Source organism: Porites lutea, chromosome 5, assembly GCF_958299795.1.
Source record: "Porites lutea chromosome 5, jaPorLute2.1, whole genome shotgun sequence".
Taxonomy (NCBI): domain Eukaryota; kingdom Metazoa; phylum Cnidaria; class Anthozoa; order Scleractinia; family Poritidae; genus Porites; species Porites lutea.
The window spans coordinates 32448516-32466541 of NC_133205.1; the positions used below are offsets into that span (position 1 = coordinate 32448516).

General features: G+C 38.8%; 1 protein-coding gene across 1 annotated transcript in view; it reads left to right on the forward strand.

The window, feature by feature from the left end:
* The first annotated feature begins 3248 nt into the window (after positions 1-3248).
* The window catches only part of LOC140938247 (E3 ubiquitin-protein ligase rnf213-alpha-like), a 22710-nt gene continuing 7932 nt past the window's right edge, over positions 3249-18026 (forward strand). Inside the window, exons 1-5 of the mRNA XM_073387754.1 lie at positions 3249-3442; positions 5901-6109; positions 9313-9626; positions 9758-10017; positions 15895-16110. Of these exons, the coding sequence (XP_073243855.1) occupies positions 3249-3442; positions 5901-6109; positions 9313-9626; positions 9758-10017; positions 15895-16110 (1193 nt within the window). The remainder of the gene's footprint in view (positions 3443-5900; positions 6110-9312; positions 9627-9757; positions 10018-15894; positions 16111-18026) is intronic.

Sequence of the window (18026 nt, forward strand, 5' to 3'; positions counted from 1 at the left end):
ACTTCGATTTCAGGGTAAAGATGGTAACATAGTGAACGAGGGAGAGTCAAGACGGACTGCTGAAAACAGAGATAAAACGTCAAAGGAAAAAGTAGAATCCACTTCACCTGTGTTATCGGCTGTTCCAGAAGAACTTACCAGACGTGACACTGTCCTTAATGATCCTTTGCGTGAACAAATGAATAAAGACAACGGAAGTGAAACATCGGTAAGAATTGCATGCAAAATCTGCATAGAAATATAGATCAAAATGTTTCATGTAGCGATCCCCAATACACCACATACGAGTTTGCAAAGACTCGTTTGGTTTGGGAAAGGTTTCAAGTATTGTCATCTATATTTGATCGAAGTTCATGGATGAAAAAGGCAGGTTTTGCTGCGTAATGAGTACCCCGAGTGACGTTAAAACACTTTCAGATTCCCATAACACAGATCGTGATATAGTCTCACTGGGGCCATCCATGTCTTACTGTAATACCAATAAGATATAGGAGGCTGAGCACGAGGCGGTACGAGCGAGGAGCCCCTGGTGGAGAGTAGTTAATCGCTGCGGAGAGATGAGCGGGGCGCGTAAGGAAGTGTACGAAACTCTGAAAAGAGTGAGTGCGCTATTGTGAAGAGTGACTTTTTAATGTAAAAAGCTACTGATCTGTATGTGTAAATAGCGCTATAGAAATAATAAATTATTATTGTTATTATTATTATTATGGGCGTGGAGCGTAAAGAAGTATTTGAAACACCGAAAAGAGTGAAAACGCTAAAAGGATGAGAAACCCTTAGATTGCTCGTCCCAGTATTTTTGCAGGCGTACCTTGGACCTACACGTAAACAGCTTGGTATTTATTACAAATCCATTATAACATATGGATTACACAAAGACTGAAGTGAACTTTATTATGATATTATTATTTTCGCGGTTGGAATGAATAATAGAGAGTTTTAGATCCGAGTCTATCGCGAATCTCTAACCGCTGGAGGTCACGTGACAAGTCTTTCGCGTCACGTTTGAGGTTTACGACGTGCGTTTTCAACGTGGGGAGGTAGGTTTTCACGTAGGTCATTTACCTGAAAGCTTTTAACGTATAATTCTTGTTTTATCTCACGTAATGATACAAAAATCTTGTGGAGCAAGTCTTTATCTATTAACAGAGGCACAAATTCTGGCGAAATGCTAAATTTGATAAATCCTATTGGATGGCTGCTGATTCAAGACTTTACAGTTCTTTGCTTCTAGATAACCCAGTGTTACCGTAAATTTCTTTTATTTTCACTGATTGATATTTCTTCTATTTCGAAATGGAAAAATAAACCAGAATCCACTTCTTTAATCCACCGCCAATCTAAATCGAATTATGTTTGAACGTCGAACCGCAAACGGGTAACCGCAAACCGCGGTTAGAGGTTCGCAGAAAATTCCGATCCAAAACTCTCTATTACTTATCAATGACGTCAAAATTATTTTAGCTCTTAATCGAATTGCAGCCCTTATTTGCATATTCTCTGCAAACGCCCTACGCTACGTAAGATTTGGGTGTTACCCTCTGCTGTGCAGAGAGGAATTTTCTACGAGTTGCTGGCTTGACGCCTTGCCGTAAAACGTGGGAAAGGACTAGTTTGAAAGGTTCAACTGAAAGTCGAAAATCACCTCACCTTTGTAAACCAGAGTTCTGAATTGAATTCAGGATAAAATTTATATATTTTTTAAAAATAATAATTTTGAAGGGGCTATGTTACGCTATAACGTGTCCTTGTATCAATTGAATGTCAAAAACAAGGGCCCAGTTTTGGTATTCAACGTTATATTTAGGCCTTGAGACTTTTTCCTGTCGTCTGTTGCTACGGATGGTAAATGACCAAGTAATATATCAAGCATAAGACGCAGTGTTTCATCACCAGATGAAACACTGAGATGAGAGTTGAAAATAAGACGCGCAGCGTGCAAAAGTGACCAGTTTTTCATCTGATTTCCAAACATACATTAAACATTAATTTCCCTTATATTTTCTCTATGAATTATTAATGAGTTTGAGAACGTAGGTTGAAACTTAAATACGTTTTTTGAAATGTTGCGAAAAAAATTATAGTGGTTAATGCTTCTTGATGAAATTTGTTTAATATCTTCTTCAAACCTCTACAGGGGCATTTTGTTGATTATATTTAGTAACTGCACTAAGTAATGAATTCAGCTCAGAACTGACCCAAGACAGCAATATCCTCGTGACTTAGTAGACACTGTACATGAGTTGCAATTCAAAGGTTACAAGGTGTGGATGGTTCAGTATAAATTTTAGTATAGTTTATTTACGGCGGATTCATTTGCAATCGCATTTGCCTGTAGGAATTTTTTATTGTTTTTAGGGTTAAAACAATGAAGAATTCCAACAGGCAAATGCGATGGCTGTACGTAAATTTCGGTTGAATGGTTCAAACCGTCAAACGAAACGAAGTTCGAATCAGATAGGAAAGAACAGGGAGTAAATTTTTCTGCACTTGAGCAGGCACGTTAAGGTTTATTGACGCTCATTTCATATGATGAGTTTCCCCTTAGGATGTAATTCTAATTGCTTCAACTGATGGCCGTAAGTGCGCTGAACGCCGTAAACGACAATATGTAATTATAAGATTTATCAGTTACGGGTATTTAAAATAACAGCTCGTACGCATTTTTTTCTTTCTGTTGCTAGAACACGAACGAAGATGGACACTGGTACCTTAAACCTGCTAAGACCTCACAAGACGCTGAAACATCTCAAGGAAAGACAAGAGCATCGAAGAAACAAAGCAACGATAAAGGAGGTGGTCCTTCTCTGCCGTAAGTTTGTAATTTTTAAATGGTAGTAAATGTCATCACTTTTTGATGGCACGTAAGAAGAGTTTTAATTCTTTTGAAGGTTTTTCCTGAACTTGAAAAAAAGTAAATATAAATCTTCAGGCTACTATTTTACCACAAAATCATTATTTTAAGTCGTGTCTTGTTTAATGGCGAGCAAAATCGACCAGTGCAGTCGGTTAAGAGCGGAATACAAAGTTTGGATCACGCTTACAAATCCTTTTTAAACTAGCACAGTCGTTTAGGAATTTGGATCTTTGTCATTACTCGACCATAACTCTGATATCGTGCAAGTTTATGTTGTGGTCATTATCATTATTATTTGAATAAAAAAAAAAACAAACCAAAAAAAATAAGTAAAATAATAATGGAAAGAAAACAAAGCATTCTGCTACGATTTTGACAGTTGTTTATACGTATGTATTGGTCTTATAGCACAGCCGAGATTCAACATACTTTGAAGAAGGTTGAACCGGAAAATGGAGTCACAGTCGTGTTTCACGTTTTGTTAGAGTCCAACTTCACAATGACAGGAGAAAGTTTGCATATTCGAGCAGGTGCAAGAGACTTGGGACAGTTCAGTTTAAACTGTGTTGATTTAAAACCAGTGTGGTAAGTCTGCTTCGTTTCAGTGTTGCTAAAGTAAAAGGGAGCGCGTAAAAATTTGATATTAATATTATACTGATATTAAACTATTAGTATGCACACACTTACTCTTGGATCTCGCTTAATCGCCGCGAATTTAAAGCAAAGCAAAATCGCTGTCATGAACTGGGTGTTTTGCGAAAGTTTCAGAGTAAGAACTTGAAAATGCAAGAATATCCTAGGGTTGCTCTTAGTGGTTCTGTTTCGAACAGTTTTCTTTTGCCGTCAGGCTCCTGTTTATTATCCAAAGTTGCAATAGGCACTCAATACGTGCTAACGTAAACAAGCCAACAGAGGCGAATGTCTGACATGCGAACGACTCGTGCAAGGTAATATTTAAGAATTATTCGCCGAAGGCGAAGTTAATATTGTTGAATAATCCCCAAGACGAAGGCGAGCGGATTCTTAAACAATATTAAGTGAGCCTGAGGTGAATAATTGTTTTAGTATATTCACACAAAGTGATCTCAACAGAATCAGAAAGGAGACCATTAAAAAAAACCGATTAGTTTGATTGACGGGTGAATTCATGGGTGAACATGTAGCGGTAAACAGAAGATGCGCAAAAGTTAGATCTTTACAGTATTTTCAAACATGACAAGTCATAGTTTTAAGTTCTCTTGTAAGCTTAAGCATCAATGATGGAAAAGAAAACGTCGAAATTTTACATAACTTCCCTTTCTGAGAAGAAGCACAGAGCTTTATTTACTTTTGTCAACTCACCGTGCAATGAATGAGAAAGATTTTTTGTCGTTCTTGCAAATGCTATCAACAGCGGCTACGATAGAGGTGAACGTTGTTTATCTGCAGTGTTTTTATGCTATGTACAGTTTTCGAAAATATTAGGTTTTCTTTTTTCTCCATAAATTGACATCTGTTTCTAGACATAATTGGTCTTGCGAGGAAGTGTCACAAAACAGTGACGAAGCGGCCTCGTTTTTTTCTGTGGTGGTAAAAACATTGCTTCGAGCGTATGAAACTGGCAACTACCTTAAACCACAACTACCTTAAATCACGCTATTTTAATACCATGAAGTCGTTTCTTACCTTCAAAATCATTTACACTGGGATATTCTTGTATCCAGTTCACGACAGAGATTTTGTTTTGCTTTATATTCTTCGCCTAGCACGGTGAATATAACTTCATAGTTCTAGATAGAGAACCGATCAAATTGCTTGAATCACCAAGATCACTGAGTGTGTATACACTAATTTTGAACAATCCCCGAGACGAAGTCGATTGGATTATTTAGCAATTTTAATTTTCAGGCGACAAAAACCAGAATAACTTAAACAATATATTTTTGACATTTTCTTAAGGGCTGCAGCTATAATAACACTAAATTCCACAAGAATTGTAAAAACACAAGTAAAATTCTGAAAATTTTATGTGTAAGATGGCGTTTTGGGAAATTTGACATTTATTTTCTCGGGCTCTCATACGAAATTTTCTTTGGTGTTATAATTACAGATGACTGATTACATCTAGTAGAGCCCTTGAAATATGTTAAAAAAAAACAGTGACATATTGTTTAAATTATTCTGGTGCAGGTTTCTGTCCACTGAAAATAGAAAAATTACTCAATTTCCTAATGGATTCCGTCTTAAACTTGTCATGTAATTTTGATTGTTTGGAATTGAAATTTGCCGGCATATGTTGGTTTTTTAAGAGAGCAGATAACCGGAGTACCCAGATACACGCCAGCATGAGCAAGAACCAACGGCAAACCCATCCAAACTACATAAGGAGTTGCGTTTAGACAAGAACCCGAAACACATTTGTAGGAGGCAATTGCTTTAATCACTGCGCTAGCGATGCTCGCTAATGTTATGGAAAACTTGCTGGATGCTGCTTTGAGAAAGGACGAGAGAAAAATGATACCGGTGGTATTGCAGACCTGCTTAACGAAAGTGTTTGGTAAAAATGGACTGAAGACATAATCAGAGAGTGAAATAGTTGTCATTAAGTAAAGTCTGTTTCTAACGTTTGAATGGCTAGCTCGACTAGATGCTATCTGCTCTCGTCATGAACTACTAAGGAAGAGGGGGGAATTAGCTGGACATTCTGGAAGACCGGTGAACAAAAGCTAATGCGTTTTTATAACAACTAACTGGGACTACAATACAACTAATCATCACTGTAACAAAATTTTAAAAGATCACTCGATCTTTCGCCCCCCAAGATGTACGCAATCAAACAAACTACGCAAGTGAATCTGCCTTATTACAGTACGAGTTGATGGTGCCTACTGTAGAAATACGTGCCCTCCTGAAGCTATCATCGGGACTACTGACAGCAAAGCAGTTTGAATTATTATTTAAGAAAAGGTCCTGAAAGTTTAAGTTTAATTTCACAGCTCCTTGACACTCTTTCTATTTAACGATATTAGTTGAGCATTTCTTTTCAATTCCCCTCATTTCAAAGGAATTGCAAAGACAAGAAAAAGATGATGCGTTTCAGTGGTCAGCTCACACTCAGCGTCGATTGTGCCCGACAAGGAACCAGTTATAAGTACGTGGTGGTCAAGAAAGGAGATCTTCACTACGAATATTTGGCTGAATTTCCCCCGAAACGTAGTGGAGCAGTAGTAAATAGATTCCTGTCAATTCCGGATAAGTATCTTAACCCTGGCGGTAAGTTGTAATTAAGAATTGGTTAACGCCCCAGCTGTGCAACCATTAAGTTTTATATATTGTAGTGAATTTCACGCGCGCTGTGATTGGTTGTTGCCAATGATCCGTTAGAGTGTAGACACACAGATGACATCACAAGAAATTGTTTGTCCAGCATGGCGTGCGGCATTGTGATATTATATTTCGGATTGAGCAAGTGAAGGCCTCGAAAGTAAGAAAACTGAGAAACTGAGATGAAAAGAGTTCTTACCGACTTGAAACTGCCTAAACTGGAATTAACATCCTCAACAGTTGCCATCGAGTGTCATCGCTACGAGAGACTCGCAGTTTTGAAAATGTTTGCGCGATTATTCTGCTTTGAAGGCGTTGGCAAATGTTTGGGAAAAACTCACAGTCTGCTAGTAAGACAAAAAAGAAAAACGAGGCAGAGACTTAACATAGCGTTTATGACTTGGAAAATGCCTAAACTGGTACAAATCCTCGAACAGTCAAGCGTTGCGAGGCAGGCTTGTCGTTTTTTCTTTTCTGTTCATTGTAGAAAACAAATAGATTCCATGTTGCCGTGCATCTGTTCAGTAATAGATCCCAGAAGACGTCAAAACATCAGTGACACACTCGCCGTTTTATTTTGTCCTCATCTTGACGTCATCTGTAAATTAATACAGACAAGGCGCACGTCAACATGGAATCTATTTGTTAAATGGATGGCAGCGGGAGGTTGCTAAGCAAACCTGAGGAGGGAGTTAAGCTTCAGGAGTCATAAAATTCCTACCCTTTTGCCGCGATGGTGCGCCGCATTGCACATATTAGGGAGTGACGAATGTGTCGTCCTGTGCGCGCTCTGTTACGCTTTGTAAAGATTTCTCGTTCAAAAAATGTTTGACTGCTGAATAAGTAGTTTTCATTTCTAATGTCAATTTAAAGATACATGGATACATTAATGGTAACTCCCCTTGTACAGTACTAGGCTTTTCACACACTATAAATAAATATATCGCAATAAAGTTAGTGCTAGGGAAGTAAATATATATTTTTAAGGTTTTATAAAATCTCTGAGCGGGTAGTAGGCTTTTAAATTGTCGTTGTCTGGTGTAATTATCGTTAGTGTAAGGTTTTGGGAGTAGTCGAGACAGTTATGTAAGTTAGCCCGAGATGAAGTTGAGGGTGAATGTTTTGTTCAAATTTCGAGAATCCTATTAACTCTCGGGTGTTTACAGCTATTAAAAAAAAAACGTTGTCGAAAGAAATTAAGGTAAAAGACTTTGAGCCAAGACCGCAAGGTTATATAGGTAGTTTAACTCCGTCTCTTGTGAGCAAAAGACTCACTCGTCTAGTGGCTGATTTTTATCAATAATTTATACAAACCAAGTCACCAGTCAGGAAAAAAAAAACACCCGTACAAATCCGGTTTCGTTCACAAACATAAGCATCTCGGTTTTCAAGGTAAAAGTACTTTTGAGTGGAAGGTAACTCAAGTACTAATTTTGTTCAGTTGATCAGCGGGGGAAAAAGGACACCGTTAAGTTTTATCAATTTTTATAACGGGATCAAAACCTAGCAACAAAGTGGACAGAAAAAAAAAACAGTTAAAAAAAAGAACCTGTGCCCGACGAAAAGCTTTGTACACAAGTATTTAGTTGAGTCGGCCTAAGTATACGCGGTCATCCTGCTGAAGCAACACGTCTTGGGCTATTTTTTCAAGTGTTTTCTCAGGATGTTCGAGCGCTGCTTCCAGTACCATATGAGGATGTGTGGACAACCTCATCGCTCTTATTTCATTTGTTTGATTTTGCAAGTAATGGCGAGTTTTTCTGGAAATGGATTCGAAAGGAATGTAGCTAACTTTAGAAAAAGAAATTAAAATCATAGTCTTGAGTTTTATGACGTACTCGTGCAACGGCGGCAAAAAACAAAAAGGCGTTGTTTAAAGTTGTTGTTTTGCTCACGTAGCGGAAAGGGGCCTGATTACCCGGTTTGCCGAGATCGCGTCACCTTAGGTAAAAGCAACAAAAATTAGCTTTTTGATTACATGGCAACCGAGCCAGCCCGGTTTGCAGGGTTCCACTTGTTGCCGGTCTTTGCTGTTTGGTCATTATAAAGTCATTATACGAAATCTCATATTACCTTGTGGTCTTGGCTTGTAGGCTTTTTGGTTTTTTCTTGCAACAACATAGCCTGCGTAGCAGGCGCTTGTAAGTAGTGGGCACAAGAAAAAACGGGCGCGCGAGAAGGAGACACGCGCCCGTGCTCTCTTTCACCCACTACTTTCAAGCGCCTGCTACGCGGGCTAGCAACAACAGTTAAAAATAACCCGCGTTTGCATGCAATCTTACAACTATGCCATCCCCGGGTGAACTTTCTCAAGTTTATTACATGGTTGCTAAGCACGTAAACGGACGAAATAGTGGGCGAACGATGTGTCTTAGTGTTTAATTTTCTCTAAAAATAGCTCACCGGGTTGGAAGCCACGGGCAGCCACATTCAGCGTAAACATCAACGACGGCGACGGCAACAAGAACGGCAAAAGAGCAATAGCGTTTGATTAGCAAAACAACAACTTTGCGCGTGCAACACCCTTTTTTGTACATTTCTTTGCCATCGTTTTTCGACTTCAACGTGTAAGTGCCAAATTTTACGTTTTGTGGAGGACGCGTGAACGCAAGATAATGATTTTCTTTTTCTTTTCTTGAACTTCGAAACATTCATTTAGAATTCAACTCCAGAAAAATTCGCCAACATTTGTCGAATTAAACGAAATGGAATAGACGCGATAAAGTTTGAAGCAGCGCGAATTCTCTTTTTAAGGGACGTTTTTGTAGCCGTCGACGTTGTTGTTGCTAAAGCTTCCTATTGCTGTGGTTCGAATTTGGCGCGAAACATTAATCTGATCCCGGCTACGCGGGTTCCTCCTCTTTGAAACATTTACATGGAGTTATGTGACCTCGGCTGAGAGGGTTACCCCGCCTGCCTGGGGTTTCCCACCTCTATATAAACAAGGCCTTACTGCCTTTTATAATGACCCGTAATTAGTGTCAAAAACATGCAATACTCATTCACAGTGTGTGTGTGAGTTCTTTCGAGTGATATACGTTCAAATAACCTATATCCTTTAGAACCTATCGTTACTTACCGGCCGCTAGGTTAGAAATAAAAAAAAAAACAATCATGTTTTACCTAATTTTTTGTTTTGTTTTTTATTGCAGAAAAATGGCACCAGATTGATGGCGTTGCTTATATTTACGGGGAACGAAGATTTTGGGAACGACTGTATGATTACGTGAAAAGTAAAGACACAGCAGAGAATCGGGAAAGAGCGCTTTTAACGTATTTGCCAAAGTGGAATGGGTTCCTGGTAAATGAGCCCGTAGACAAGATGACAGCTACAGAAGCTCTGGTGGAGCTGGATAGAGTTGTTAGCTGCCTGTTTACTAACGTACGAATTCAAGAAAGTTATTTGCAATCTGACACTTATATTAAACCTGAAAAAAGGAGACCACCCGATTTCAGCATTAAAACGGTGAGTGCTTGGCAGTATTGATGTCTAAAAACACGTTAAGTTCCATTCTACAGTGTATTAGGACGTTTATATTGCTTTTTATAAGTGTACCTTTCTTTTCTATTTTTTTTATTTCCTTTTTTCAAAATTAGGTTATAAGTAATCTCCTGCAGCCAAAGTTAAAGGAAAACAGTACTCTTCTGGCTGAGAGCAAAACGGATTTGAATGCGCGAGCTTCAGCAGTCGTTTCCTCTCTTGCAATTCTACTGCTTGTGAAACAGTACGACATAAAGCTATCAGAGGAGTACAAGGTTTTGCTTTTAAAATGCTTGGCCCTTGAGGTTGACCCTTCCGCTAAAAAGTGTACCGTCTTTGAAGTCGTGTTGCAAGAGTTTAGTGAAGGACTCAGAGCGTAAGTTTGTTCAGGTTTTTTGTTATTTGTTTTTAAGCATGTTGTCATCTTTCCTAAAATAAATAAGTGACCCAGGCATGCTTTGCGTAAAGCCGTCAAAGTACCCTTTACCTTAACTTTCCTTCTGACTCCTCAGATTTCTTGACGATGCAGAATTGTCCATCAAAGCGCTGAATAAAGTTTAATTAAAGGTGTCCATCAAAACTTTTTGACCTCTTTCTGTGATTTATTATTGATCACGACGGAGAGATCGTTTTGCCAGTGCGAATTTAGAATTTGAAGCAGTCTTAACTCTTTCAAGTTGCTAATCAGGTAATTCATTGGGAGAATATTGGCAAGAGAGTTGTGCGAAAAGTGATTATCAGAGACCAACATAACTCGTTTGAAAGTCTCTTTCACTCAATCTCCTACTCGTAGTCCGATTAAAGTTCCCAGTTTAGCAGAATATGGTGAATCGTAGTACAAAAAAGAAAGCGGATGTGTGTATTTTTTGCGTAAAATCTACTTTAATGTATCAAATTACCTGTTCGATTTTAATACCACAGGCAGCCCAGACTCTTTGGGAGTTCGTTAGACTTTGAATTGGTGAGAGAACAAAATACGTCATAAATTCCATTTTTTGACAAAAATAGAAATAATTATGACTCACCTTGTGTTTTCGTTTTGTTATTTACTGTATCTTTGCTTCTGGAACCATTTGGAAGCCGTTTTGTCGACGATTAAGATTTTGAATTGTACCATTAAGTTGTTAACACATACTTCTCTTACAAATTCAAAGTCTAACGAACTCCCACACAGTCTGGGCCGCCTGTGGTTATACTATAGATGGTTTTCACACTGACGTCATCAAATTGTTAAGTCAAAATAGCGAGGTTTTAGGAATTCTTATTTACACTAGGTTGAAGATAAACAAAAAGAAAATGTTTGTACAAGTTTCCATTCCCGTAGCATGTTTCATTTGAACTTCCGAGTTTTCACAGTGTGTGACATCAAAATTGGAATGCTGTCTCGTTGAAAAAAAGCCTCTCCCCTTGATTTATAGCCATTTTAAGTATTAGAAGATAGGTTTATGCGCACGTATTCTTGTTCTCGAGTGAAAAGAAAGAGCTTTTGTAGAAAAAGTGAACTCCAGATGTTTTTGTTGATTTCCGGCGGCCATATTGATGGACCAAAACGGTCCAACAATATGGCGTCTCCATACAAAGCCCTACAAAGTTGCGTTAAACGTTTCGGCAAGTAACTCAGAAACTGTGGGCCACAAAGACCTGAGACTTGGACAAATTGTTTATACATTAGTCTTTTATAACATTTCATTTTGTTGGCTTCCTTAGCCTGTGTACAGACGTCCCCCCTCCCTCAGGAAAAATCGGGAGAGGAGACTTCTGTGATTCGCCGACGATAATCGTGTTCCCGTTTCCCTGGAATGTTGGGGACAGCCTCTGATTGGTTGCAATGTTAATGCCATGACGCAAATAACTTCCGGTGTTGTGATTGGTGAATGAACCTCAGAATAGATTCCCCGCGGAAAAGCTCAGCCTTTGTGAACCTTCATATTTGTTTACCGGTATTTGTATTTCGGCTCTCTCGAAAAGGCATGAGAAGTTAAGACCACCGATGTTTGCTGCACTGGTTGCGGGTGCATCTGTCTGTACCGGTCGGTATTGTAAATAGAATAGAAGGCATACAAAATCCAACGTTACCGTCAAAACAGGTCAAGCGTTCCCCCCAAGATTCTATTAATGAATTGATTATTTGAAAAATGAATCCGTTAGTCGTTCCCGTAACTGGTGTCAAATTCAAATCGGAATTACTGCATGCGTAATGAGCAGTGAATAATTTACGAGAACTTGTCTGTATTTGGTCAGATTGAAAATCTTTGAATGAATTAAAATTCTTAGAAGACATTTACATCAAATTCAGGGAAACTGAGCTGGTAGAAATTTCGTAACTGAATCGCGTGTGAATTCACGGCTCATTGCGCATGCGGTCAGTATAAAACACGGACTGCGGACTGTGGACCACGGACTGCGGACTGGGTATAAAACACGGACTAGGTCTAAAATGCGGACTACGGAATGAGTATAAAACACGGATTAAGTATAAAACGCGGACTACGGACTAGTATATAAAAACGGCTTTAGAGAGGTAAAACTGAGAGAAACGGAAAGCGGACTAGCATAAAACAGTAGTCCTAGCTCCTTGCCTAACACACAAACATGCCTTAGCTGCTGGTCACGCAGTCTATTCTTCCCAATGTCAGTGTCATGTGAGAAAAGCATACTGCACGGACAAGGAAGGTTATGCCGCTACTCAAGGCAACTGAAATTAAACTCTGAATTCTATTTCGAAGAGAATTCAATTTATAGTTTTAAACCAATAAGAAGCACCGAATAAAAAAATATTGGTGTTAGTTAGAGTAAAATTCTTATAGAAGCCAGTTCCGTTTCAAATAAAGCCTTAGCTTGGGAATATGAGGAAATGAAGAACTCAGACGGGAAGGTCAATATAGGGGCATTCTCCGATGTAAAAATGCAGTATTTAGGGGGGAGATATTACTCACCTATACGTGAATAATAACCGAAATGAATCATCCAACGTTATATTCTGAGCGATGATTATGATGACATGATTTACACCCTGCTCCTGACCGCCGGAGGGGGTACTCCGGGGAATTCTTGGTGGGGGTGTGCCGCCCGGTTCTCCAAATCCTGACCCGATTTCAGACCAAAAAATGTCATTTTCCACACCCGTTTTCAGACCAGATCTCTAAAATCCATACCAATTTTCAGACCTGGTCTATTTTAGCCTGTTCCAGGCTCTCAGATAGTTGGGGAGACTCCCCAGTTTCCCCCCGTTTTATTTTCGTGTTCGCGCTTTGTCAATTCAGTGGACCCAACTAACTCGGAGCCTCGAACAGGCTAGGCCTAATCTCTGAGGCAAAAATTATGTCATCATTACCAGATTAGAGTGCAAACAAAAACATTCCTCAAATGCATTTCTAATTCACGTATTTCTATTTCTTTCTTATTCATTTGGAATTGAAACGATAAATTCGTTCATACATGTACGCTCCCGTAGTTCCCTCGAATCCAGACCAAAATGAGCAAAGTGTTTTCAGACCAAAAATGCCCAAAAACCCTACCGTTTGGGGCTATATGGCTTATATAAGGGAGTCTCCCCCCGGTCCTGACCACTTTCATAGTTGTTAGAGACCGAGACCAGGTCTAAAAATGGGTGTAGAGAATAGTACTTTGGTCAGGCTTATGATTCAGAGAACCGGGCGGCACACCTCCGCCAAGAAGTTCTAGGTGTATTTATGACGTAAACTCTCGAGTCTTTCTATTTAGCCATCTTTTGATCTTATTTTTCCTTATCTAGAACCAATTAGAACCCGTTTTACCAACGTAGTCCGTAGTCCGTATTTTATACCTAGTCTGCAGTCCACAGTCCCCGTTTTGTACCTAGTCCGTGTTTAATACCCAGTCCGTATTTTCCAGTTCACGTTTTATACCTAGTCCGTGTTTTATACCCTGTCCGCAGTCCGTAGTCCGCAGTCCGCAGTCCGTGTTTTATACTGACCGAATCTACAATTGCCAACGGACTCAACTTTCGAATAATAAATTCATTAATGGAATTATGGGGGATACGCTTGACCTGGCTTGACTGTAACAGCCAAGGCAGGTCAAGCTTACCCCCAAAAGATTCTATTAATGAATTGATTATTTGAAAAAATGAATCCGTTAGTCATTCCCGTAACTGGTGTCAAATTTAAATCGGCATTGCTGTATGCGTAATGAGCAGTGAATATTTTAAGAGAACTTCTCTGCATTTGGTCAGATTGAAAATCTTTGAATGGATTAAATGCCTTAGAAGACATTTACATCAAATTCAGGGAAACTGGGCCGTTAACAAAACCCGGATCGGATTGCTCGGATCGGATCGGATTGTGGATCGGATCGGACTCCGGATCGGATCGGATCGGATCGGACTGACAATTCGCCTTAAATTCCCGCCAAAATGGTCACGTGACATCCCCCGGAATGAAGATGGCGGAGAGAAGAGTATGTATACAATCTTCTGTAACTAATTTAGTGTTTCTTTTCTTTTTTTTTATTGTAAAGTGATCTCGTTATTTTCTGAGCCTACTTGAACGGAGGTGACATTTAAGATGTCATTCGCTTATTGACAACAAGTCGTCGCTATCGTACCTTGCTTATTACCGCGATTTTCTTAATCGTCTCCTCTGAAAAGAAGCATTCAATCCAAGCTCAGTGAGAAAGAAGACCAATTCAGAAGAGAGTGGAGATGAAAAGAAAAACAAAATCATTGCAATGAGAGATACGTACATCTCTGTCCGCCATCTTCGATTCGGGAGACGTCACGTGACCAAGCCTCTTTTTGGAATTGTAATCGTATGAAGTTATGCAACAGAAAATTTCCCAGTGCAGTTCAGTTGAAAATAATTCTTTGCGATGATTTTAAAGCTGATGGTGAATTTTAAGCCTGGTGATACATGAGAAACTATTTTTTTGGTATTAGTGACACAGGCGGCTCGGAAGAAAAAATCCGAGTCGAACCGGTTAGACTCACGTTGTGAGAACTCGGCTTTCTTATTCCGAGCCACCTGTGTCATTGTTAAAGCAGTTTTTGTCAAAATAATTCTTCTGCTCCAAAAGCGAAGACACTAGTCCGATCCGTAATCCGATCCGATCCGATCCGATCCAAGCAATCCGATCCTGGTTTTGTTAACGGCCGGGAAACTGAGCTGGTAGAAATTTCGTAACTGAATCGCGTGTGAATTCACGGCTTATTACGCATGCAAGAACACACACAGAGATGAATCTGAAATCTACAACTACCAACGGTTCAACTTTCGAATAATAAATACACTAATGAGATCTTGGGAGGTACGCTTGACCTGGCTTGACTGTAATCAGAGATCTTATCCAGTCTAGATTTTTGGGTGGACATTGCGTGAAGATGTTCGGCTAGCCTGTTCACAGACGCCAGAGCTATTTTTCGACCTGCATGTGCCTTTTCAAATGTCACCGAAAGATGAGAAAGAACAAAAAAATAATTTATGCAAATGTATACCGGAACACGATTAACGACGGCGATTCACAGACGTCTCCTCTCCCGATGTTTCCTCAGGGAGGGGGGGGGGGGGACGTTTGTACACAGGGTAGGCTTCCTCCACTGGACGGTTTCCAATTTATTTTTTCGTTGCGTGACAGTGAAAACGATCTATTCTCTTTATATTTATTGGTACTCTGATCTCAATGTCACTGGCGTATCAAATATTCTTGAAACATGCCTGTTCGCTTTTTACCTGCAGAACTATTTTTAAGGAACAGTGGCCATAGTTTCATAAATCATATAAATATGAAGTTAGGGGAAAATCTGTCGTGGGATTTCGAAGTTATTTCCATTTTTCGTAAAAATGAGGTTTTAAATATATGCCGATATCTCAAAAGTTTTTATACCTACAAGAAAATAAATAACATTTTCTTAAAGTTCTATCATTATTTATTAAAGATGCGAAAAATCATAGAAATCGGTTGAATATTTCTTTCTGAAAAACGCGAATCAAAAACGTAACCAACACGCGTATAAATAGGTTCGGGCCACCTTAAACTGAACCCTCGTGAAGACTCTCGCTACTTAATGAGCTGCTATAAGCTGAGCAGTAAGTTTGTGAATCATGTAATGTTAGAGCGGTTTTCACTTGACTGTCGTAAAACCAAAACCAAAGTAAATACACTAGCCAACCAAAGGGCGTAGTAAAACCAAAACCAAAACCAAAACCAATCCCTTTCGACAGTGAAGTGAAAACGGCTCTAAGGCAACATAATTGGTATTTCTCTTGTACGCTTACAGTCGTGCTGCTGAGGGAATTGAGAAGCTTTGCAATGAAACTATGACAAATTACTGGAAAGCAGATGTGGAATGGCTGTTTGCTATTCCGTTGTTGCATTTCTTAAGAGGAGATTCCACACCTTTCGAAGAACCTGGTATTGCAGGATCCTACCATAACCGAGAGTGGATTGGAGCTCAAAATCTGAAGATAAAAGAGTTTCAGAAGTCAGGGAAACAGTAAGAACATTTGGCAATAACAGTGATAAGGATCATTAAAAACAGCCTTTGTATCTGCAGTGGGCCATATCGTTATAAGTGCAGTTTTTATAGCCTACTTTTTGATGCGTCTGAGATAATTCTTGTAGCTGTTGCGACTTGTTATATAATTCCTTTAGACTTAAGATGGTAGCTTGGCTGTATCCCCGGAGGTTGGGAGTTAACTAATTTATCACTAACAATAATATCAAAAAATGGTCCCACAGCTGTATTAGATAAAGATGAAAATAGACCTCTTTAGTTTCCGTGCTTTGCATTTTCTCCTTTTTTTTTTTCGTCACCTTGAGTTTTTTTTTTGTTTTGTTTTGTTTTTATTGCAAGTAAAACACACACAGAAAAGAAACAAAAATTACACAGAATAAATATTATTGCAAGTAACAAAAACAAAAAAAAAAACAAATAGCGAATTTACACACTTACATGGCAATATACTTACAAATATTAAAATACGTTACAGCAGTGCTAATTCCATATATTACTGTGCTTAGTATGATCTATAATTAATTTCTACATTTTTTTTTTCTTTCTTTGTGGTGAAAGTAATATAAATACTCATAGTAGGTGCACGTATTACTAATTTATGTTTTTGGAGTTAGGAGACAAGACCCAGCGAGGAAAAGAAAGGTTTCAATTTTTTTGTATTGCGCGGTATCTTATTTTCTAATTGGTATATATGTCTCAGATAAAACAAGAAATTGTTGTGAATTGGGAAACATTCTTTTGATCTGCATATCCAGATAAAGTTCTTAGCTATAAGACAACAGAAGTTTATATGGAGCTTAAAGGAACAGCTGTCTGGCGTTAGGCCCAAAGCGGTAGTCATGTCTAAGTAACTGCCTGGTTGGAGGATCTGGCCCGACTGAAGCCATATCGAGAAATTATCCCAAAAATTGTTGGTTTTTTGGCATTTCCAAAATAGATGCGTCAAATCCTCTTTCTCGTCATGGCAAAAAGTACATTTTCCGTCCTCTTGAACTCCTATTTTTTGCAGATAGCTGTTAGTTGGTAAACGTCTGTGTAAAAATCTGAAATTAAAATCAATTAGTTTTGAGCTCGTTGAACAAGTGTTTGCTGCTTAAAAAAACGTTTCTCCAGTCAGCATTTTTATCGGTTGAAGAGTGGATGTCTTTATGCCATTTGTCTATACAAGATATGGGTTTTTCACTTTTATTTGCTATTAGTTGCTTGTAAGCAATTCTAGATGATTTTTGGCTTTTGAGAAATGTGTTAAGAGGACTTTCATACTGCTGATGTGTTCTCGGGATTTGTCGTTGTAAAGATTTCACGGCTGAGACGATTCCGAAAAACATTAATGGTTTTACTCGAATGTTATATCTGTTCTGAAAATGGTCGAGGGAAAAAAAGTTGAGAGAATTCTCGTCCATTAGATGTTTAACTTTTGTTATACCCTTGTTAAGCCAATTATTGCAGAAAACTCGTCACCTTGAGTTGCCTGTGACCGAAGCCAGCCTCATATGAGATTTCTGGATGTAAGTTTGTAAGTATGTATATCACCGAATTTGCCTGGATTTCTTTTGCTCGCAGTCAATCTTTCAGAACGAAAACACTGATCGCTGGAAGAGAAAAGTAAATACTGTATCTTGTAAAATAGTCGACCATAGAAGAAGGATGAGAAAAACTTAAAGCGGAGAAAACCTGTTTCGTGCAGAAAACCAAGTTTTCGCGAGCAAAGAGTTTGAACACCTGTTTGAAAGCAAGTGAAGGTAAAAATGTCCCGTGAATTGATCAGAAGTAATACGTCTCTCAGCATATTTGAAGCAATTTTTGGAACTGTATTGTTTTTAAATTCGATGTTTTGGCTAAATTGCTATTTCAGGATTTGTGGTATTTTCATTTAATTGATAGATCGTTCAGTT